The sequence below is a fragment of the Montipora foliosa genome, chromosome 12 (assembly GCF_036669935.1).
Source record: "Montipora foliosa isolate CH-2021 chromosome 12, ASM3666993v2, whole genome shotgun sequence".
Taxonomy (NCBI): domain Eukaryota; kingdom Metazoa; phylum Cnidaria; class Anthozoa; order Scleractinia; family Acroporidae; genus Montipora; species Montipora foliosa.
The window spans coordinates 35,382,917-35,407,508 of NC_090880.1; the positions used below are offsets into that span (position 1 = coordinate 35,382,917).

Sequence of the window (24,592 nt, forward strand, 5' to 3'; positions counted from 1 at the left end):
ATATCCAACTGCCTGACAGAGCGTAATAGCATCTCTTGTCATCTTGTCCCTGATTTCAATATCTAACAGTGGAGCTGGTGCAATTTCAAGAATCTTCTGGTGCCGGCGCTGTACAGAACAGTCACGTTCATAAAGGTGCACAATATTTCCATAGGCATCTCCCACCACCTGTACTTCAATGTGTCTTGGCTTTGCTGGGTAATTTAAAAAAAATACACTCTTCATAAGAAACAAAAATGATCACTTCTACGGTAACTGCACAACACACCAAAATGATGTAAATCTGGCATGAATTGTGCAAAGGATGGATGTTGCCATTATATAGAAAATTATCCTGTGGATAAGAATTAAATACCTGACCCCAGTTGTTCATTAACGCCACATAACTTTATCCAGTGGACAATCAGTTTCAATCTCTGATTTCAGTATTTGCCTTCGCAAGTGTGAATATGCACACTCTAAGCACATCTAGTTAAGAGGTGTGTAAAAACATTTTGGCCACCGTTTAACGTTAAGTATATTTTATACTCTGGATAGTGACTTATCCACTGGATAAAGTCATCTGGCCTTCGAATAACTTGGGACTTGCACTATTACATTTTCGCCACAGCCAATTATCATTGGCATAAGGGAGGAATCTGCTTACCAACAAATCTCTCAATAAACATTGAGCCATCACCAAAGGCAGCAAAAGCTTCGTTACTGGCCAAATTGAAGTATTCTTCAACATCTTCCATTTTATGAACAACCCTCATGCCACGCCCACCACCACCATAGGCTGCTTTGGTGATCACAGGCAGCCCATGCTCCTCACAGAATGCTTTGGCTTCCTCAGCAGTTCTTATAGGTGTCTCTGTACCAGGAACCACAGGAACTCCAGCATTTATTGCGACTTTCCTTGCCTCAACTTTGTCACCCATAAGCTTCACTATCGATGGCGAAGGACCAATGAAAATAAGGCCATTCTTGACACAAGCCTCAGCAAAGTTTGCTCTCTCTGAGAGAAATCCATATCCTGGGTGAATTGCATCAGTCTCAGTTTCCTGTAAATTATGTGTTTTAATGGCATTATTCCTTTACCCCAAAGTTCAATGATAGCAAAAATGCTTTGGCCTCTGAAGCACTTTTAAGCTAAAAAAGAACCTGTCAAGATTAGCAACAAAACATTCATAAAGCTGTCAAAGAACTACTTCAGCTAATAAAGGCAATTGACAATAAAAACAGTATCGTACACTTTGGCTAGGTTGTCTCATCTGCCCCCTTTCAGTGCTGGAAGTTCATAAAGAATGATTAAACAGTATTGACTGTTGCTACTGAAGGGACACAAGGGCAATGAATAGTTGAGGAAACATTTAATCCACATACAAGAGGAGTTATAGATCAGATCAAGGTCATTAACATCCCCCAAATGAGACACGAGATCTTTCTGATTAATAGAGATACAGACTGATGATACCTAACCAAACAAATAATGCCTCAAATACCTTTGCTATTTTTATTATCTCAGGGATATTTAAATAAGCAGCTACTGGTGGCATTCCCTTGCCAATAAGGTATGCTTCATCAGCCTTTTGCCTGTGCATAAGATTTGCATCTTGTTCCGAGTAGATTGCAACTGTTTCAATGCCAGCTTCTGCAGCGGCACGGAAAACTCTGATTGCAATTTCTCCTCTATTTGCAACAAGAATCTTCTTGATTTGAGTTCTGCGAGGCTCAGGCTTGTTGCTTGAACAAAACTTGTTTCCAGCATGAATATAACGGCATGTCGACCAGATCCCATTTCCGTGAAAAAACTGTTGCTGTAGTACTTTCTTGCAGTATGATGCATGTACACGCAACATGTTTGCTTAAGTTACAATCTTTTTGGAAGAAGCCGACTGTCTGGAAATGAGTTTAAACCCTGAAACATAAACACAAAGAGGAAAACATTGATTATTGTCAAAATTGAGGATACTTAATTAAGGTCATTGCAGATATGCCATAAAAACAATGAACAAGAAATCTTCAGAGATAAGAGTAACTTAGATCTAAACGCAGATCATCCCTGGCAGTAAATTTGTAAGAAAATAAGGAACTGATGAAAGAATGACACAACAATGGCTAACAAAGCATCACAGGTCTACAGACCGAATTAAACAATGGCTGCCAATATATTATTATTTTATCTTTGCGCAAATTAGCCTGAGTGTAGCCTCGTTTTACAGCCAAGATTGTTTCAATTGTTATTCACAAGCTAACAAGGCCAATTAACATCAAGACAAAATAAAACTTTGTTAATGGCCATTTTTGCATTTGGTCAATAAAAATAACTTCTGTGGTATTAAAATCTTTGGATTCCTGCCAGTCCCTCAAGGAGAAAACTGTATAGCTTCTCCAGGAATGAAATTAAAAGTTGGTCATTTCATTGTGTGGCCCAGAAACAGCAAGATAAAGCACAAATATGTAGATTTCACCAGGTAATCTACAGGTAATTTTTCATTCATCAAACCTATTGTTTTTTTTGGTTATTGTTCTCTCTAACTGCACCATTCCTTAATTAGGCTACCTGATGATGAGAAATTCACCTGCCGCCCGCAAGTGGAAAAAAAAGAATGCGGGTTGTTTTCTTTCAAGTTTCCCACTCATTTACAATATAAATTGTTATTTCTACAATATTTTTCACTTCTCCCAAAAAATCTCTCATTTGTGGAAAGCAACTTTTTCCCTTTTGGATTTATATCAGTGCTTGATTGCACAACAAGGGATTAACTTGACATTGACTTGGATTTACAGCATTTTCAAGATATAATTTTATATAGTTTTCAGTTTTATTGTACATATATAGCCAATGAATGCTGCAGCAAGTAAATAAAAATATCTATCTACTACAATTTGTTATCAAGAAAAACAAAAACAAAAAAAACTTACCAGGATTTTATCCTTTCTCAAAACTAAATGAATGTTTTTTTTTAATGAGCAAACTCAAAAGCAAAGTAATAGTATCAGTAAAATAAATTATGTATCATCTCTCTTTCACAACACTGCTTTGAGTGTCTAAAATCCATTCTGACATCACATCCTGTAGTAAACAGCAAGCCAAGTAACACAGTAAAGTGAATTTTTTCAGTGGTAATGAATAAATTATGATTTCTTGTTGCCAATCAATTTTATTAAAAATATTGTTTTCCGGGTAAATTGTGAAACAAAGCCATGTGTTGTGAAAATATCAAGATTGACAGAAATTAATTAAATTACGATTGACTTACATGTAGACAAAAATTACAAGGTTACTTTAGAGTCACATCAATTTGAGCAAAGAGCAAACAAATTTGCAAAAGCTAAATTCTTAGTTATCACGACAAATAAAAATATTACAGGAAAGATAAAAAGGCAGGAAACGCAGAAAAGTCAAGGAAGGCTGAGTAAAGTTATCACCAAAAATATTCCACATTCATTCAATGCTAATCTGAGCGATTGAATGATTACTCGATCATAATAAAAATCAACCCAATTAAAGACACGCTGAAAAACAAATTTTGAACCACCTGTTTGCATTTCCCGCAAAAGAAATTGTCTACCAAAATGATGAATTTCTCTTAATGGAAAGCTTTCGTATTTTGACGATCCGGATCGATCAACAGCATGAGCTCATTGACAATTTTTCATTCATGGGGCATGACACGTACACGAGAATTCGTCGTACAACCGAGAAAAAGCCAGAATGAAGTATCGAGTGAGAAAGCAAAACTGATCAACCACACGGGAAAGACACAATGAAATAGTAATCACCTTTCAAAAAGTGTTCCGGATTTGAGTTTCATCAAGATACATAGGAACACAACCATCTCCCCTCCATGACCGCGACCACTAAATGTACAAAGAACCAACCAGCAATCTGGGAATTGCTAGGGGAGGGAAGGGAAGGTAAGGTGACGATGAGCGGGGGAAGGGTGGGTGGGTTTTGATAAACCTTTCCAAGAGAAAAATGTGGTCTTTCACTATCTCCTCTTTTTCCATTACTGTCGTAAATAGTAAATAGCCCGGTTTGAAAAAAGTGCACTTTCGGAGACTCATCTAGGTCTAACCAGTAATGTTATTTTTTTTTTGGATGTAACTCATTGATGTAAATAATATTGTATATTTTGGTCAATTTGTTAATTTATTACTATTAATTTTATTTTTATTTAAACTATATTATATATATCATATATATATATGCAAGAGAAAATGATATATGATATATGATATACCGGGTATGCATGTATGGTTTTTTTTTCTTCTTTCATCTAATTCCTGTGGTAGTGGCCATCTCAAAAGCATTTGTTACTATGGCCACTACGTACTTTTCCACTTTTTCTCACTCATGTATAATAAGTCTTTTTCCTTCTTTCTTTTAATTGTTACGTTCATTGTGTATTTTCTGAAATAGTGCATAATAATAAATATTGAATATTGAATCTGAGCTTAATTCTCTCTGCTCTACTAAGCCTCCAAAGAAGGTAGAAAGAAGGTTAAAGAAGGTAGAAAGGTGTTGCGAAGTAAATAAACTCCATCCCGACTGCCAGTGCACAAACATTTCTTTGGATGGTCAGCAACAGGGAGGAACGTGTGACGAAGCATTTACCATTTCCTGTATCCGGTCTGTCTGACAACCGACTTCCTGTTGACGTCCTCTTGACTTCCTGACGTATCATTTCCATCCAATCATAGTCGTTCCCAGACCCCAACGGTTCACTCAACCAGAACGAATCCGACAAGGTGGAACACGTTCACAGTTGAAGTAGTGAAAAATATATTTTTCCAAAGACCCTTTGTTTTTGGAAAGCTGTATCTTCAACGATAAAGGTTCAGAAAACTTCAATGACTCATGACTCCAAATTTGCGATAATTTCGCCGAAATCGGTCAAATTATTCGGTGAAATAGCTGGAGCACAAAGCCTGGCAGATGATCTAGCGAGCTCTTTGGCGGAAGATGTCACTTACCGACTACGAGAAACTCTTCAGGTCTGGTGCCTTCTGCATACTAAAATTAACATGATATTTTCTTTTATGAAAGTCCCTCTTTTAATATCTTGTCGAAACAGTGAAGGGAATATTTTTTTTACTTCCTTTAGTACATTAGGTATAACTTGTGCATATTTCGTAAACTGTATTTTTGTAGAGTGCAACTCAGTACATGAAACATGCTAAAAGAAGACGACTTACGTGCGAAGATTTCAACAAAGCTTTAGAAAGAAGTAGTACAGAGGTAAAAGAGCAATTTGCCATTTATTTTGTCAATAACATTTTCATTGAACAATAATAAACATAAAACAATTAGGATGGTACGCGCACTTTCATTGGTCAATAGCTGTGTTTAGATGAGAGTACCTAAACACGGCTGTGACATCACACGAATTTTCATTGGTTATGTGTTTTCAGACGTGTGGTTTGATTGGCTGGTAGGGAGTATGAGCGTGTATCAAGAAAATCTGTTTCAATCTAGAAGTAAAACAACTAGCATTTTCCTTCATTTGTCAAATTATTTTTGAGAAATATATTATAAAAGACTTTTTTTTCTGTGTTCACGTAGCCTGACATCTAAACACTCTAGGAGAATTCTTGACAGTTATGCAAACACTCATCTGTGTCTCAGGTTTGCACAACTGTCTCAAATTCTCCCAACTCCCCCTCGTGTTTAAATGAGGTCATGTAAACACAGAAAAAGCCCTCTATTGCTGAGATTTTTAACAACAATGAAATTAGGTAACACAATATCTATTTGTTGTTACAGCCTATATATGGTTATGGGTCATTGGAAGACATGACGTTTCGCAGCACCATCACCAAGGATGGTGAAATTTTCTTTGTCGATGACAAGGAGATTGGATTACGAGATCTAGCAATGAATGTTGCAATTCCAACTGATCCTGGACAGAGAACAGTAAAAGGTCATTTTAATAATAATATTATCAGTTAAAGTAGTGTGGGTGTGTACAGTGTTGACAGCACTTGACTTGAAGCAAATTATATGTCCCAGGTTGGGTTTTGGATTTATTTTATGTGTGGGTCTAGTTCATTGGTTCTCCATTCTGCCTTAAGATTTTTTTTGGATACTACTGCTTGCATTAATTAAATTTAATTCAATTTGCTGAACCTAATCGGCATGTAGAATTATACATTCTTGAAAGACTGTAAGTGATCAACATCATCATCAAAACTGTGTTTTTATCATTTTGTTGTATTACTATTCAGTACTATTTAGCGAAATCTATGTTAGCAGAGTGGTGTCTTGGTTAGATGGGCAATTACAAGGCTAAGGTTTGAGTCTTTTCATTGCTTTCTTTTCCAGCTCATTGGCTGTGTATCGAGGGTTTACCAGCCATTGGAAGCCAAGGACAAAGTAATGCTGGTGAGGAAAAATTATTTTGACCTTATCAAATTGTTCTGTGGCTCCCAGACTTCTTGATCCCAGGGTCCGAGTGGCTGGAGCCAAAATGCGCTTGTAACAAACAAGGTTATATTTAAAGACATTAACCAGATAGATTTCAAAGCTGATATGCTGAGCATTAACCCTTTGGTAGAGTAAATCAGAGATAAAACCCGTAATAATAACAATAATAATAATAATAATTCTTAAAAGCGCATCTAACATCAGTCTCGATGCTTTTTACAAAGGTGAAATAGAAAAGGTAAGAACTGCAGGTTAAAGAGACTAAAAACAACGACTGCAATAAAAATAGCTAAATAATGGTGAAAAAAAGGTAAGAACTATGGATTAAAAGATTAAAATTATGATACAATAAAAATAGCTAAATTCTTTAAAAACAAGTTTGTTTTCAGGATTCTTTTAAAAGAGGATATGCTATCTGCCTGCTTAATATCGGCCAGAAGACTGTTCCAAAGGCGTGGTGCAGTCAATGAGAAAGCCCTGTCTACATAGTGATTAATTAATTGTCCTTGTCAAGGGCTAACTCTTTATCCACTCCAGGGAGTGAGACTTGACAGATTTTACTCTGGCTAAGTAACTCCAGATGATTTTACTCTGTCTAACACCAGACGATTTTACTCTCACAATTTGAACCACTGTTCTGAGTCCAGAGGGGACGCGCTTTTTGTGGAATGTTTTTGAAGTCATTAAAAAAACTTGCAGCACATGTTTTGTCGGGTCTAAAAACACTTGGCTACGGCTTGAGTTTTTAAACCCGGATAAAACATTGCTCCTCGTTTTTTTAAACATGAGATTAGCATATCAGCTTTCAGGGGTTTCAATAAGCACCGACGGCCGACGAAAAGCGTCGGCTGCATCGCTCAGAGAAGTCGGCTACTTTTTACCCTACATTGAATTAATTGAAGGATTCCGTCAAACCTGAAGTAAAATTAATTTTTGATCGACTTGAATGTACCTTTTTTAACCTCAATTTCAAAATAATTATCAGATTTGATATTGCCATCTTTGAGCTACAGTGCACGGCTATAACCTTTTTCCGTATTTTTGCCTAGGCCAACCGTCACATTTTTTACGTAATTCAATTACATTTAGTTACGTCCCCAAACATATCAAGACGTTTACTGTAAAACAGGTCGTTATTGAGTAATCGTTGCATCAAGACTTGTTTTCCAAAAACAGTAAATTTTTCGTTAGTTTCATCAGTTTTAGCCTTTTCGTTTGTTCAGATTAAAATGACATATTCTTATCGTTCGACAGAACTGATTTCTCATGTTGAGAAATGCTGAAATTCGCGCTTGAAAAAACGTGCAAAAAAGGTTTGCCGTTCCCGGCAGCTTGAAATTGGTAGTAATGATGACATGAAGTTGTCGAAACATCATATAACGTTAAAAATCGTTAATTTTCCTTTTGAAATGGTTTTCCAAATCTTTCTTCGCTGGAAATTATCAAAAGAATGCGCTTAATTGCACACTCAGTGTCTCTGTTGATTAGAAATCTTCTTTCATCTTCAGTGCTGGAAATCACATTTCAGAGCTTCCAGATTTCACAATTGTCTGGGGGAGCATGCCCCCAGACCCCCCTAGACGAAGGGGCCTAACGGCCCCTTCTTGATACAGTCGGCTACTAGACTCAAACCAGCTGCCTACTTCAAATTTTATTGAAACCCCTGAGCTTTACTGCTTCAGTGATACATTCTTGTGAATTAATCTGTTGTTTACTTTTCTCTTGTGAATTAAGGTCGATCCAACAGTGTCAATGAAACTGGATCTGTGCCAAACCCACTGTCAGAGGTGATCAATATTTTCGACCACTGCAAGTGTATCAAGAATATTAATAATTATTAAATTTTCGACCTCAGATATCGCATTTCTAGCTTTCTGATTGGTTCAGTCAATCTTGGTTATCAGCTCATATACTTTATGACCTAATATGGAAACTGATTGCGTCAAGTGTTGCCAAGCTAGAAACTGATTGGCTTTTAATTTCCCAGTGTCCAAGCATCCAGAATTTAATTTTCATGGCACTTGTGCTTGTTGGATACAAGATTGGTTATAGCCAATTTGGTGCTATGCACCATCTCTTATCCAACGTGTGTTCTCATGGAATACTGTGATCTCTTAATCACTATCTCTTTATTGTTACCTTCTGTCTTAGTTGTCTTAATCCTGTGCCCACTTTTCACTTTCATGAGCTTCCTGTATTTGTAAATATTAAGGCCAAGGCTATGCTGTAATGATGTATGCTTGCCACTGTTATGTAACTTTTACCTTCGTTCTTGGGTGTCTCAAAACACCTAAGATCTAAGACATAAGAGCCCCACCAAATCTCTTAATGCGCAACAACTGGTCTTTTTGATTGTCATGTAATGCAGAATATTTCATGTATTCCAAACGTATCCTTGAAAACCATTTTATTTTTTCCAGATAATTATTGTTTGATGATGCACATCCATTGGCAAATCAATAGTTATTTTTCTTACAGTGTTTTTTTTTTTTTTTTTTCAGGTCCATCTGACTTATTACAAACAAATAACCAAGTCTGTTTTGGGTGATGATGAAGAATGCTGCAAAGTAAAATAACTTGATTTAAGCGGAAACCGTTCAATTTGACTCCTTGGAATTACTTTCAGAAATTCAAACCAAATATGTATACATATCGCTAATATTGCTTCCTCGATACTTCAACTGATTTTTCTCTCTGAAAATTTACAGGTTGCTCTGAGAGATCTGCAAACAAACCCAAAAATATCTTCATTGCTGGCATACTTTGTGAACTTCATTGCATCAGCAGTGAGTAAAAACTAGTATGGATATTGCTTTGCAATAATAATTATGCTATTGTCTGCAATGTGCACATGGGAAAAGTGTTACTTGCCGGCAACTAAGGAGCCCAACGTTAAATTCCATCGATGATGACATTTTTATAGCCATCAAAAACGACTTTTTTAGCAGAATCCTACTCTGTCCCATCCTACACTTTTCCAGACAACTGCTGTATAATGATACCGTCTTTTCACAGAGCAGCATGGTAGACATATTGCATGAGTTCCTACATTGCAAAAAAACATTCTCATATCCCATGCATGTTCAAACTTTTCAGAAAAAACCCTGAAAATAAACCAACAGGGAAAATTTAGAGTGATAAAGGAATCAAAGGAAATCAAATATTATCGCTAAGTCATTATTTCTAGCAAGCTTATAATTTTTATGGTTTTATTTTTTCAGGTGAAATCCCATAGCCACGACTTGACACAGCTGGGGAAGCTCTTAAGCATGGTCAGATCTCTCATCGAAAATCAGTCACTGTTTTTTGAACCCTATGTAAGCAAATCCTTTTCGATGGCCTCGGCTTTTGATTTTGTTAACCCTCATTGTTATCCTCTGACACTACCCACTTCACCCTTGCCTTTTGTTTGTTTGTTTGTTTTTTAAGTTCAACAAAATTCCGTTGATGAAATGGTACTTTTTCACCGAAATTAAACACATTTCAAGCCTGGATTCTTTTAGGTTCCTTTGCAATCAACTGTGATGGTCTTTCACGTAAAAAGAAAGTTATGATAGCTCTGATGGCATGTTGCACACTCTCGGTGGGTCAGGACGAGCCAGAGTGTGGCGAGGGCGAGAAAAAGTTGATCGGAGACTAGGGTAGCCGCCCCCACCCCACTACCTCTGTCTTCGCTTGACTTTTTCTCGTCCTCGCCACAATTTCGCTCGTCTCGACCCACCGAGAGCCTTTTTTTTTCCGTTTTAGAATTTTTCCTGTCTGCTCCAGGCTACACCGCTGGGAAATCAAAATTGAGACAGAATACAAACGAACACAAAACTTTTGAATGTGAATAAGCAAAAAAGGGAACATTTATGGTTGTGAAGAAATTATTCTTCAATGATCAGATGACTAGGGTATTCTCGGAAAAATCCGAGGGCTACCGAACAGGAGTCGGTTAGGATGCTCTTCTGCTGCGCTGCAGGAAACTTTTTGAAGGTAATACCTACGGCAAATTTATGAAACAGATGGCGGAGGCGTATTTCTTGGCATTAAGGTGCTAGAAAGGAAACGTTTGTCTTCCCCAGGCTAAATGTTCTGTGTCGTGGATGGTAATGTGTTACTGGCAAACTGGCAAATTGGTGGGACAAAGATAAGAAATGCTATCTTTAACGCATTATAAAAATGTGTCTTCGTTATTATTTTACTCTTGTGTTGCTTTATAGGTGATTCAGCTTGTCACTTCAGTCATGTACTGTCTACTTGAATCACTTGCCGTTTCTCTTAACCCACAAAATGATCACTGGAGACTGAGGGATGATGCAGCATACATTTTGGCTCGTATCAGCAGGTCACTTAATAGTTTACATCACACATTGTGAACAAAGCCTTTCAGTTGTTAGCCTGCGTGTATACCCCATTTCCCTTGTCGCTCGAGAGAAATCTCCTTTCCAAGCAAAAAATGAGATACATGTAGCAGTCGTCATCTCGTAGGCTTCTAATCCCGTAGTCTTTTTATTTTCTCTGGATTTTCCCCTTGTTTAAGTTTATATCACACATTGTACGTGTATACGAAGCTTTTAATTTTGTCAGCCTGCGTGTATACTCTTCCCATTTCTCTTGTGGCTCGCGAGACGTCTCTTTTTCACGCGCAAAATAGGAGAAGTCTGCACGCAGGCTTCCAATCCTTTTGCCTATTAATTTTATTTCCTCGGAGTTTTTCGCTTTCGTTATCCTTACATAAACAAAGAAATAAATGAATCCCTTGTTGAAGCTCTTTTTAAAAATCCATCAATTGCAATGTTGTGCCGATTGAAACTTGAATTTCTCTTTACTTGCCCAACTTTTTGTTGTTGTTTTATGACCGTAGGAAGTGCAGTAATCCCGTGAACTACTTGAGACAGCAGCTGCTTATGACTTTACAGGAAGTGTTATTAGACGATGGACGACCTTTCTGTTCTCACTATGGAGCAGTTGTCGGTCTCACAGAGCTGGGCCCAGAGGTACGTGATGAAGGATGGCAAAAAAAAAATCGTAGGGGAACTTTAAGTGAATGAGGCTGCTTTGGTGAGAGAACTCGCTATTAGGGTGATTTAGCAACAGAACGGGAACGTCAGTGGCGACAAAGGCGCAGAAAAAACACCAATGAGAATTCAGAATAGAGTAGACTCCACTCTTTTCTTCTCTATTCTAAATTCTCATTGGTAGTTTTCCTGCGCGCGACGTCGCCACTGACGTTCCCGTTCTATTGCTAAATCAGCCTATTGACCAATGCGTACGTGCTGCATTTGTTTCCCAGGCTCTGCGCCATATGAAGGTTGAGTTGTTTTTCTTCCGTGCCCTGATATTTTTTTCCCAACGGGTAATCCCTTCGGGTGTTCCCTTCTCATGGAAATTGATCTGTTATCGCACTAGACATTGAAATAATGATTGCGGTCACATTTGAGAGAAACAAAGTGTAACACTAGTGTTGACACTACTTTAGTGTTAACTCACTGGTGTTTTGAATCCATAGGTGAACATTGAACAATAGAACCTTGAATTAACACTAAGTGTTAACTCCCTAATGCGACCGCAACTGATGTCACAATGTCTGCAAATTAATGTAAATGTGAATCTCCTCCCGAAGGGTTAGTTCTAAAAATAGAAAGATACGCGCAAAGGTTGACACAAAGATATTGTGCATAGGAAGGCTCCAACTCATTGTCTCCTGGCTATATGATATGGGAGAAACCATAAAAATGGTTTGCCGTTCATAAATCCTGTCCCAATCACAGGAAAATATGGTTTGAAGGGTGATTTATTTTTTAAAAAACCAGTTGTTTCTCAGGTTTGTTGACCGCTATTGTAGATGGATTTTTCACTGTCTGAAATAACCGTGTTTGCAGAACCTTTCCTCTCTCCCCACCCCCAGAGCGAAAAGCTGACCCCCGAAAGTTGTCAAATAAAACACCTGGTCTTTTCTTTCAGGCATTAGAACAGTACGTAATGCCTCATTTGCGTACATACTGGAACCAACTGCAACAAGTGTTGGATGACAGCAGTCAGTCGAACCGTCTTCTACAAGATGAAGCCTACCAGGTGTATGGTGCTCTTCTGGTAAGGTTTTTAAAAGCGTTTATTAAGCTATTTTTTCCATGTAGCGTTACGATAGTTAATCCTTTCATGATTTCTTTCATTCGCAGAAAGCTGCTGGATGCATTTTGAAGAGTAAACAGCACGGCGTCCCCTTAAACTCACGTGGCTTTTCTGTTAACAATTCGCACCCAGTCGTACGCAGCAATTTATCTCCTTGGGCTGGAGCGAGCATTCAGCGCCCAGCTCCTGTAGTTTCCACTCGATCGCGGTCGAGTTCGACCGGACTCGCATCCAATCCTCTTCAACAATATCAGCAGCTTTATGACGTCTTTGGAGACAGTTTGGGACCCACAATTGCCCATAATAATTGGCAAGATGCAGCTGTCACAAAGAGCAATCAGCAAAGGATGCAGCCGTTTGCTCATGCGTACTATCCTTTGAGGCCGCTTGCACGTGATGCAAACATGATCAAAGAGCTAATAAATAAGGCAAAAGAAAAGTTGCAGCCCTTGAAATCGCCAGTACGAGCCTCAGCTGCTAAGAGGAAGCGATCAGAAGCCGAAGACAGATCGGGGAAAAGATCCGGACATAAGTGCAAACAGATTTGCTTGACATTGAGGCCCGCCCGCGTAGGCCTCGACCGTGTGCCCAGGGATTTGGATGCTGATGTGCCCGGTTTCTTGCGGCACTCCAGAAGGAGCGGTCTCGAAGCTACGGAGCCATCGACAAAACGCGGGGAAATTTATCAGAAAAATTCAAAGCCACATGTGGCAACTGGAAGGATAAGGAGAAAATTTAGAAAAGCAACCCATTTACTTGATAACAAAGCAAAATATGATTATCACATCGGGGTAATGTTATAAGTCGATTGTAACGAGGATAAGCGCAAAAAGGTTTTAAAAACCTCTCTTCTATAAATTTATTTACACTCGACGCTTTTCGTCATTCTTTTTGTACAAGGTCTACTAGTTAGGAGTTTTAAGCTCGATGCAAGTCAATCTTTGGATCAGTCATTTGCCCTTGAAAAGTCACATACAGGAACTAGCTGCCCAAAAGCAGATTAACACTATTCCGTGATTAATTACCAACCGAGCTTCGAATTTTGCCTGCCAAGAAGTCTCAACAAGGTTATCTTTTGCTGAAGAAAAGCCTGGCCTGGGAACAAGACTGGGTCAATAGACCAATTTCGAAATATTAAAATTCAGTCCAAAACAAAAGGGATCATCTCGAGGCTCTGGGGAATAAACTGGTACAATTCCTTAGATTTATTCCCCAGAGCCTCGAGAGGATGTCTTTTGTTCAGGACTGAATTGTAATATATTAAATTTGGGTTATCAGCAGGGTTCGTGCTACTCCTTGAGGTCCTTGAAAAGCCCTGGAATTCAATTTTGGACTTCAAGGGCGCTTCAAAAGCCCTTGAAAAAAAGGATTTTGTGGGAAACTGCTTGAAAACGCCTCGAATTGTAGAGATTGCACCATGCCAAGAGAAAATGATGATCTGCTAAGTTAAAGAGACCTTTCAAAATTCAGCAAATTGACTATTGGGGAAAGACTAAATGCAACATTTAAAATGCCTGTGCGTGCGCGAATATCAAGGTATTCTTTTTCAGCAAAGAAAACACTGAAACACGATTTATGGCATAGAAATCTTCTTAGAAACACTCTTTGAAAATTCAATATTTGGATCTTGAAAACTCCTGGAATTTTATATGCAAAATCCAGCATGAACCCTGTATCAGGCTTATAACAACTGAGCTCAGTAACAGCTGAACAATACGGGTGGTATGAAATTTGTCATATGGTCTACCCTATGAGATGGAAATACAGTAATTTAGCAGCCCTCGTTACCTGCTATTGCTTGGTATCGTAAGCAGTTTATATTGTGTTTTTAAGTCTAAGTCATTGTTTCAATTGTTTAGTCTTCTATTTTTGGCTTGGGAATCGAGCCAATCACATTATACGTTACGAGAGCTGCTACATGACTAAAAATACTGCCCCATCTTCCTTGCTTATGACTACCCGCCTTTTCCTGCAATTTTTTTTTTTCATTTTGACATTCGCAAAGTTCCTTTCTGAGTATTTAAGAAGAGAGAAGAAGTCCAACATCGTTTTTGCGTTCTTTTTGGAATGAAACGAAGGGAAATATCCAGCCTTGACTGAGCAAGCCAGTATCTCTTGTCGTGGTTCGAACTATGCCAGCCGGCGGCACTGTGTGAGCCCCGGATTAAGTCCACTCAAACTTTGTTTGCTATGACGTGAGTCACTCGTGGTACATTCTCCCAATACATTTCTGTGATACAGTTACGAAGCGGGCGTACACAGGAATCAAGCGCTCCAAATTGCTTCTGTTTAATTTGAAAAAAAAAAAAAAACATCTTGGCGAATTTTTCGGAAATGTCCTGTAAAATGTATTCATTGCTCCTAAAGAAGGACCTTGAGTCTAATGCCTCCGTAACAGTGACTGGTACATTACATTAAAGCTCCGTGCAAACAAACGCAACAACTCCGAACATTAAGCACTTAATGACTGGTCCCGAGGGAAACAGTTCATTTTGTTTCCCGAGAATCTCAATGTTTCCCCGAGGCGCAGCCAAGGGAAACATTGAAATTCGAGGGAAACAAAATGAACTGTTTCTCGAGGTACCAGTCATTAAGTGATTTATTATATATCAAAAAAGAAAAACGTGCAATGGCAACAAAACGGCTATTGTCGGTCAACATTCGCGGTGTTGTCCTCTGACGTCATAGATTTTGCACTGTTGCCCGAGACTTTTGGCGGGAAAGAGTTTTATTGTTAGATGTCATGTGACCTCTAAGTAACCAATGAGAGCCCGCTGTTGGGGAAGAAATTCAGCTATATAACAATGTAAGTTGTTGGTTCGACAGATGTTGGATGTGTTGCTAGTGGAGTGCAAACGGACGCAACAACTCCCAACAATATAAGGACGTGCAGTGTATTATGGGAAGGATACGACCCATAAGACTTTGTCAACTTACAAAATTCGGCTGCCATCTTGTTGTCAACATGTTCATGCGTTGCTATCGCCGTGAAGACCACATCTAATCTGTGTACGTGGCCCCAACAGTGTTGACGGACCCAGCGTTGTTGCGCGACGCTTCGGCGATCACGGAACAAAAAAAAATGGTGGGAGTTGTTGGCTCAAAAGTTTGACCAGTTTCAAACATCGCGCAACCGCACGGAACAACATGCAACAGGATGCGCAAATGGCCCCAACTTGTAACACCCAACAATGATGCGTGAGTATGCACGGAGCCTTAGTCTCGCCTAAATATGTTGATGATATATGAAGCCACCCTTTATCTTCGGATTGTTTACCTTCCCATTGTTATAAACGGTAAGAAAACGGGCAAGAAAACCGCCCTGTTGTCGGAAGCACAAACTATCTTGGTTTGCAAATGTAAACTGAAGATGGCTTTTGCGAACAAGCTAGATCTCTGATTGGGGAGCTTGAAAAATTTTTAAATGACCGCTGTGGCAACGAAAACGTCACTTGGAAATACAATTTTCCCAAGTACATCGCGATTAATACGTCTTGTTGACGTACAATATGGGAGAAGTATCCCGTAAGTGGATTGGTACGAATGGTTTTTAAGTAAAGAAAAAGCCAGCATTTGACTTGATTTACGTTAATTGTTAATTTCACTTTACAGTGTCCCCAATAGACCAATTTCCATACATTAAAATTCAGTCGAAAACAAAAGGCATCATCTCGAGGCTCTCGGGAATAAATATAAGGATTTGTATGAATTTATTCCCCAGAGCTTCGAGATCATGCCTTCTGTTTTCGACTGAATTTTAATATGTCCTAATTGGTTTATTAGTGCTCCAGCGCTAGAACTACTAGAAGAAGAGGAAGAAGAAGAAGAAGAAGAGGAAGAAGAAGAGCAAGAAGAAGTGGAGGAAGAAGAAGAATAGGAGGAAGAAGAAGAGAAACAAGAAGAGGAAGAAGGAGAAGAGGAAGAAGGAGAGTAGGAAGAAGAAGAAGAAGAAGAAGAAGAAGAAGAAGAAGAAGGAGAAGAAGAACAAGAACAAGAACAAGAGGAAGAAGAAGAAGAGGAGGAAGAAGAAGAGAAACAAGAAGAGGAAGAAGGAGAAGAGGAAGAAGGAGAGTAGGAAGAAGAAGAAGAAGAAGAAGAAGAAGAAGAGGAAGAAGGAGAAGAAGAACACGAACAAGAACAAGAGGAAGAAGAAGAAGAGGAGGAAGAAGAAGAGAAACAAGAAGAGGAAGAAGGAGAGTAGGAAGAAGAAGAAGAGGAAGAAGAAGAAGAAGAAGAAGAAGAGGAAGAAGGAGAAGAAGAAGAAAAACAAGAACAAGAGGAAGAAGAAGAAGAGGAGGAAGAAGAAGAGAAACAAGAAGAGGAAGAAGGAGAGTAGGAAGAAGAAGAAGAAGAAGAAGAAGAAGAAGAAGAAGAAGAAGAAGAAGAAGAAGAAGAAGAGGAAGAACAAGAAGAAGAGGAAGAACAAGAAGAAGAAGAGGAGTACGGAAAACGCGTTCTGCACGTGCAGCGCGATCACTTTTCGTCTGTAAACTAATAACATCCTAATAACATCCGTCGCCGTTTTCTGAAACTTGCGGATGTCTACAATACTCAATACGTCAAAAAATACCTACTTATGCAATGAGTCCAGTTTAGTGCAGCTGTCCACCAACGAATCCAGGAAAATTTCGGTCTCTTTTGCATCCCATTCAAGCTGCTTACACGGTTCGATGAACTTTAAAAGAAAAAGTGAAAGTTTCGTGAACGAAAACGATCACATTTCGCAGATAGTGGCTGCTAACGCACATAACACTGGCATTCCATTTTTGAGAAAGGAAATACTAATTTTTTTCTGATAGTTATTGTGTACATTTACCTTTTCCGCAAAGTCGCTCAGAACATCTTTAACCTCCTTACTATGTATGAGACCTGCAGCGATATTCAGCAGGTGTCGACACAGGGTCTAAGTGTGTAAATATAAACAGTGTTATCAGAAGAAAATGAAAGTAAAGGCTATTTAATTTCGTATTAGTTCGTGCGACAGGCTGCCTTATTCTTCTGGTGAAGTAATTTAGCGTTTGAGTAAAAGTTCTACTTCCAGAGGATTAGATTTGAAACACGAACACGCCCGCCTTTTATCTGGGGTCACTAGGGGCCTTAAGATCTACGACGGAGGCGTCAAAAACATTTCCGTTTTTCAATTTTTTTTTTTGATCGCTCCATTTTATTTAACAAACAAGCCTAGCGACCTACTCTCTTAACTTTTTCCAGTTTTCCCAGCTCATCGGCAGGTGTGCTCGACGATTTCTAGCAGGGTTAATAAGATCGCTTAGGGGCCACTCTGCAGCTTGAGCTTACCTTAAAGTTCACCTCCACAGACTTAGCAAGCTTCTTGGTGAATCGTTTGCTTATAACGCTACATACCAAACTGAAAATAAATGACATTTTAATCAATTTATTTCACGGGAAAGAAAATACTTTCGAAAAAAAATTGAAATGATTATCTCATTTATCAGTTAGTGAATGAACTGAGCAATTTGGGCAATTGCAGAACGTGAACTCGCCTGAGCTTAGAACCATTTTATTTTGAAAGAAAAACACCGTGTTCAAAAATAGCCTTCTGGCTCTTCTGCGCATACTCAGAAATTTGAAACAGTAACGGTTGTCAACGGTTACAACATTATACCATTACCGTTACCGCGCGTATTTTTGGCTGCGGCCAGAGTCCGTGTTCTTGGTGCTGACCAGCGGGGTCTGGGGAAGAGAATGGTGATTGCGCTACACAACGCCCAACCAACTGGGCGTTTAAGCCATGTGGCCTCGGTTGTTCAAAAGAGGGATAACTCTATGCACCGGATAAATCGCTATCCAGCAGGTAAACACTAGCAAAACCAATTGGGTTATCCAGTAGATACCGCGATCCACCCTTCGAACAACTGGGGCCTGGTCACCTGAAAAGGGATTTTTTTTTTCACCTTCTATGCTCCTCTACGATTTCTCTGTCGTTAACAAAGACTTTAAGATCCCTCAATTCTTGAAGAAAAACTCGGTCAAATTCTGCTCCGGTGTCTCCTACATCAGCTGCTGCAAAGTAATTAACAATTATTGGGTGAGTTTAAGCAAAATATCGTGATTTCATGTGTCAGTGGCGAGCAGATCATTTGACGTCGACTGAAAATAAACCTCGCCAACCTTAACTCTAACTCTAGGCTAACTCAAAGCCCACGACACTTCCCACTAAACGCCTATGCATTGAGCTACGGTACTGTGATAGCTTGCAGACTTACCGGTGGATCCTTCATCTGATCCAACAGTCCAATGATCCAACATCTCCTCAGCACAAAAAGCAAGATCATCGAATGTCAGATGTAACAGCCTAACATTTGAAGAAAACAAGTTTAATCCTTCATACAGCTTATGTAAATAAAAACTTTCCATGATGGCGTTGCGGGGAAGTTTGCTGGAGGCCTTGAGAATTTTTCACTAAGAAATAAATATATGGAAACAGCTTGCCGCCAGAATGTTCTTTGAGAGAGATGGAATTGAGGTGGGCTGCAAAGAGGTATCGTCAACAGTTTGGCTTAGTTGGTTAAGCATGGGACCGTGTCATGTGCAAGGGGGTTGCGGGACATAAAACTCCGGCCGGACCAACACTCAGGGTCTTGAAATAATTGAGGAGAAAGTGCTTCCTTTGTAATGACATTGCGAATGGTTGGATTCTCTAGTCCTCTCAGATAAGAACGATAAGCCGTAATCCTCGTGTCACATACTTTCAATGTTCATTACCCTCAGGAACGTATAGAAAGAACCCACACACACACTACCCGGCGTTGTGGTCTGTCCTCTGTGGTATAGCTAGAGGGCCGTGAGTTAGAGAACTGCAAAGGTTAATTGCGTCTCCCTCTCTAAATACGAACTCGTATCGTAGGTACTTTATCTTGTAATTTACAGTCTATTGATATTGAAAGTCCTCAATTGCCTGATAATTCGAGTTCCATTTCCCTGAAGAACCACACACTTCGTCTCAGATTCTCAAAGTTACAAATTTCTCAACATCGAGCTTGAAAATATGTGTGGTTTAAGACACTGTTACCCTGTAAAAGTTTTCGCACAACTTGTTTCGCGATGGCATATGTGGGTTGAGTTTGTTGGTTCTCTACTCCTGCACTGAGAGGTTTTTTTTCCTGGGTACTCTGGTTTTCCACTCTGCCAAAAGCCATTTGATTTGATTTGTTCTGATTTCAGTTGATTTGTAGTCTCCCCAAATGGCAACTAGTGTAATGGCACTCGTGCTCCGCTAAATAACCTTGAGACTTGAGTGATTATTATGATTGCTAATAGGGCCGTTTATACGAGAGAAAATAAGCCGCGGCTTACGTAAGCCGCGAAAGGAACTATTTATACGAGTATAAACTCCCCGGCCAGGATAAGCCGCGGCTTGAGAAAGCCGTGAACGTAGATTTTGTACCATTTATACGAGGTGTTCGCGGCTTACGTAAGCCGCGGCCAGAGTTAGCCGCGGCTTATTTTCTCTCGTATAAACGGCCCTAATATAGGTTTAAAAAAGCAAAAGCCTTTTTCTTGTTTCTCTTTTACACATGGAACCAAGCAAGGGTTTAATCGTGGATTGTTTGGGAAACATATTTCACTACAGACAAGGAAGCTGTGCCCGGGAATGTAGAAATCTTGCACACCTGCCCTCCTCTTTTTTAGATGAGAACACAACATGCACTTTCCAAGTTCCCCTGCTCAAAAGTTCAGAAACGCTTCGGGAATATTTTTGAGACCATAAGTCTCTTTGTTTCTTCAAACTAACGCCGTTTTGAGGTATGAAACTTCGCAATTAAGTTTTTCTTTTGGGTCCCGTAAATCTGTTGAAAGACCACTCTAAAATAGGCAGATTGTAGTCAATAAGTCAATTATTGGCTTGTCGAGCCTGGAAAGTAACTCGGACTTTAAGAAACAGGACCCACATCTCAATTTTATCACTGTTAATCCACCACATTTCAACCAACCTTTTCTTTCCTGTTTCAATCTTATTAATGGCCATGAAACAGATACAAGCATATTGCCTGTGAACAGAAACACAAACACCCAAAATGTTACGTGTGGGTCAAATTTCTTTCCAAAAATAAAATTCAATGCAATAGCCTAGAATCACAGTTTGGAGTGTACCTGGATAAATTGTCTGACAGAAGAAATAACTTCTTAATGGTGTCAGCAAGGCCTCCACCCTCAGTCTCTTCAATTGCTCTCAAGACATTTTTCACATTGTCAAACTACATGTAAAAGAAAAAGACAGTCAAATAGACAGATAAAGAGTACCTAAAGTCAAATACGCTTCACTTGGTGTCTTCTTTCTATCTTTCCACAGTTATTTTACAATATTATTTTTCTTCTATATTTCATTTTCTTCTGGAGCAATTCTGATAAAAGACAAAACCACATTCCAGGCAGTTGTGCAGAAGTGGTTTTGCTGTTGGTCATCACATGTGGGAAAATAAGAAGAAACAGAAACACAGAAGGTATGCAGGCTAAACTGACTCATCATGTCCAAAAGATAATGGCAACAAACCTGTCGACGACAACTCTTAAGGGGTACATTTGTTTTCTCACTGATGTCATCCAAGTCCTTCCTTAATCGTCCAGTCAGTTTCTTACCCAAAAGTTCTCGCACCACTTCCTTGTCAAATTGATAGTACCTGATGCACAATCAAAAACAAACCCCTTTCTCATTCCTGGATCAAAACAAACAGTGTAGCTTTGTTTCCTACATAGCCAAAGCCATCATGAACTCAAAATATTTCTTATGCATAGTACGTGCTTGGTTTACTTATTTACAGTGTACTGCTCTCTTCCTGAACCCACTCCTTTACTTACTTACTTATCCTCATCGGGCCCATGAGGACTCTTAAGGCCGGTCGGTTTCTGTAATCAGATAATTTTTACGGGGTGCGGGGATTAGCCGCACGCCCAACCCCCAACCTGGAGGACCAGTGACTACCATTTAGTCTGTCCTCTACCCTTTGACCTGCCCGCCAAGGTTGGACCTAGTGGGGGAATACCCCCGACGGTAAAGCTCTCAAGGTCACTGAGGCACGCAAGCTCCCCCACCATGACAAGGCAGCAGTCTACAGGGGAGCCACTCCTTTGCAAATCATTAACTAAGACTTGCTTATAGTACCAGGCCACAGGTGGCTGGACAATGGCAGGGGGCACTTGGAACTTACAGCAGTATTTGCTGAAAGCACTATCCTAGCTGTCAATCTCAGTCTTTTTAGCTCCTAACTTGCTAGCTAAAGCAATAACTCTATAAATTATTATAAAACTCATTGGTTAACTCATTGACTCCTAAATTTCCCCCATTGACGAGTAAAATCGTCTGGCGTTAAACAGTAAAATCTATTAAGTCACACTTGTAGTAGTCAATGGGCAAAAGAAGGCAGTGTGGCCAAGTGGTCAGAGCGCTTGCCTTGAGATCCCGAGATCCCAGGTTCAAGACCCACTCTGATCACTCGTTGAATTTGATCCTGGTAGTCCCTGGTTCAACTTCCCAGCTGCACTTGTAAATAGCCAACTGGCTTGCCTCCGGCCAGTTGGGATTCTTAACAGTTGTTGTTGCTGTTCTGTTCCGTCCTTTCATTGTGTTTCATTGGCCCTGAAAAGCCACTATGGGGAGCAGTCAATTAAGTATGTATTTGTATTTGTGTAACCAGTTCTTAAGTGGATGTAGGGGTTCTTCATAAGATAAATGAGGATGATATAAGGATCAACAAGTGTCCCATCAAATAAAATTAACAAGCACGGGGTTTCAATTCCTGGAAATTTTTATTAAATTTGCAATTAAATTTGACCTCCCTTACTTTTCAATCAACATGTCTTGCATATCTGGTGAAATATGCAACAGCATCTGACGAGCAAGCATTGGGGGAGATTGAAGGAAACGTTCAACCAGGAAGAACAATCGGTACTGGTCGTGAGTATCACTGGAGATGATGGCATACGACACACCAAGTTTCTTCAATGCATCTTCACATTCACGCCTCTGAGTTGCTTCATTTTCTAAATTGAAACATAAGAGTTGTAAAAAAGGACAGTCTACTTTAATTATCATTGCTACTATACGGTAGTTTGTGCATGGACTGGGCAACTGAAGGGATAATGCCTGGCCTCCTTCCTAGTGAGGACTTACAGTGAAATACCTGGAAAAAAGTATTGGGCGGCAATTGTTGAAGAAATTTTCAGAGTAATATAGGTGTTTTTCACGTTACATCATCGCCGCCATATTTGTGAATGAAAATAAAATCTCTTGTTCATCCACAGGCAATATTATTGTACACTATTACAATGTTGTTATATGTGTCTCTAGAGAATGGTTACAAACCAACTATATTTGTTATTCTTATGCAAATAGGTAAGCGCTTTCTGAGCCTAGTGGCCCAGCACGCTGGAGCTTATCCCTGGTTTCCTTAGCATGAAGCGACAAGGAGTATTTCTACTCCCCCCTGGATGGGATGCTAGTCCATCGCAGGGTTACCCCAAATAAGTGGCAGCATATTCCACAGTTAGGGTGATTCCCTAGTTTTCCATTGCACAACCCTAATGTGCATAATTTCTTGCACCACTGGCACACTCATTGGCTTGTGCACATCAATAAAATGGCAGATTTTCATTGATGCCAAGCTTAGTCCATCAAGGAATGGAATTTCATAAAATTGAATGAAAGGAGCCATTACGAATCAAACAGCCTACACTCAAATTAAATCTATTTGCAGTGTTACGTTCGCGGAAAGGTATTCAAATGCATTTTTCGGGGTGCGTACACGAATTAACCATAGAATGACACCAGGCTTTGCATTATATCAGGGATTACAATACGGGGAGCGTCGCGTGACATCCCGAAAGACGGCTGCGAAGGAGGCTTAATGAAAGTCCAGACTTATTTTCTTTCAAAAGGTGTTGGAATGTCTGGCACACAGTTCCTTTGCCGTTCGCCAGCTTGTGTGATGATGTCTTTCAAAGGCTTATGGTGCACAAGGTCTGATACATACGTGCCAACTCTCCCGGATACGGAACGAATCTCCCGGTGTCCCGTACGGGTCATGAAATCTCCCGGATAAAAACGACTCTGAACCTTTTACAGACGTTTCCCCATTCTAGACTCAAATTGCATCCCCAAGTTAAAAAAAATCGATTTTTTCAAACTCGTTTCATTGTTTCTTAATGCACTTCTTCATCTCTGAGTTTCAAACACACGTTAATAGAACTAAACAAAATGACTTCCTTTAGCTATCATAGCCATATAACCGATTGTTTGATTGGATCTCCGATTAACCAATAAAAATTCTTGACATAAGTACCCTGTTTTCCCACAGATTCACAATGGCGGCAAAATATTCTTGTATTCTGAAGGAGCTGCTGGGGAATGGGTGGGTGCGTTTAAGGATGGGGGGGGGGGGGGAAGAAGAGGAGGGGAGGGGGAGTGGGTAGGTTGATCGAGGGGGGAGGGGTGGGGAGATCGGCTGGAAAAAAATCTCCAGACCTTAAATCTCCATAGGTTGGCATCTCTGCTGATATTAACAGAAACAGTCATATCTCAGGTCGAATTGGACAAGTCCTAGAGGGCCATTCCATTTAAAATCCACACCCCCCCTGTTGACGAGATTTTCTGAGGGGGGTCTGAAGAGCATTTCTGAGGGGCTCCACGTGACGGCACACGTTCATCTTTCAAATATTTCTCAAGGGTATTGGAAAAAATCCCAATTCTTCTGAGGGCGGAAATTGAATATACACTTTTTCTGAAGGGGGGAATGTGTCGGCACTTTGATCTTGTACTTCTTAAGGGGTGAAATTCGCACAAGCTCGTTAACAGGGGGATGTGGATTTTAAATGGAATGTTATGGTTTTGAAAAATATATTATAAACTCACCCGAGAAACCTTGCAACCATAGGTCATACACTTGAGGGTCTATAAACGCTGGATCCATATAAAAAACTTCTATATCTTCCATTACTTCTTTCTGCGCGAGGCAATGCTATGTAGGCGATACGCTCCAAAACAGGTAAAATAAGGCTGCAAGGAAATCAGCCATCTTTACAGACGCCCGCGGTCAGCGGTTGTTC

General features: G+C 39.7%; 3 protein-coding genes across 4 annotated transcripts in view; 1 reads left to right on the forward strand and 2 right to left on the reverse strand.

Annotated features, from left to right (window-relative positions):
- The window catches only part of LOC137978856 (pyruvate carboxylase, mitochondrial-like), a 20,622-nt gene extending 16,765 nt beyond the window's left edge, over nt 1–3,857 (reverse strand). Inside the window, exons 1-4 of the mRNA XM_068825966.1 lie at nt 3,769–3,857; nt 1,485–1,900; nt 647–1,043; nt 1–194 (exon numbers count right to left, since the gene is read on the reverse strand). The exon at nt 1–194 is cut by the window's left edge and continues 110 nt beyond it. Coding sequence (XP_068682067.1) covers nt 1–194; nt 647–1,043; nt 1,485–1,841 — 948 coding nt within the window. The 5' untranslated portion in view covers nt 1,842–1,900; nt 3,769–3,857. The remainder of the gene's footprint in view (nt 195–646; nt 1,044–1,484; nt 1,901–3,768) is intronic.
- Nucleotides 3,858–4,712: 855 nt separating this feature from the next.
- Nucleotides 4,713–14,339, forward strand: LOC137979162 (TAF6-like RNA polymerase II p300/CBP-associated factor-associated factor 65 kDa subunit 6L). Its single transcript, XM_068826360.1, has 12 exons — nt 4,713–4,983; nt 5,141–5,227; nt 5,753–5,909; nt 6,311–6,370; nt 8,147–8,199; nt 8,914–8,979; nt 9,121–9,198; nt 9,634–9,729; nt 10,618–10,742; nt 11,262–11,394; nt 12,362–12,490; nt 12,577–14,339. Exons 1-12 carry the CDS (start codon nt 4,840–4,842, stop codon nt 13,330–13,332), a joined length of 1,884 nt encoding a protein of 627 aa, XP_068682461.1. The 5' UTR covers nt 4,713–4,839; the 3' UTR covers nt 13,333–14,339.
- Nucleotides 14,155–24,592, reverse strand: LOC137979163 (acidic fibroblast growth factor intracellular-binding protein-like). Of its 2 annotated transcripts, none has more exons than XM_068826361.1 (11): nt 24,399–24,592; nt 22,333–22,531; nt 21,045–21,171; nt 20,645–20,748; nt 20,485–20,541; nt 18,757–18,845; nt 18,445–18,553; nt 17,828–17,897; nt 17,346–17,432; nt 17,104–17,204; nt 14,155–14,814 (listed from the first exon to the last, which is right to left on the reverse strand). In XM_068826361.1, exons 1-11 carry the CDS (start codon nt 24,478–24,480, stop codon nt 14,730–14,732), a joined length of 1,110 nt encoding a protein of 369 aa, XP_068682462.1. In that variant the 5' UTR covers nt 24,481–24,592; the 3' UTR covers nt 14,155–14,729. The 2 variants fall into 2 exon arrangements, with proteins under 2 accessions (XP_068682462.1, XP_068682463.1); XM_068826362.1 differs by having other exon boundaries at nt 14,580–14,814; nt 18,445–18,550; nt 24,399–24,580.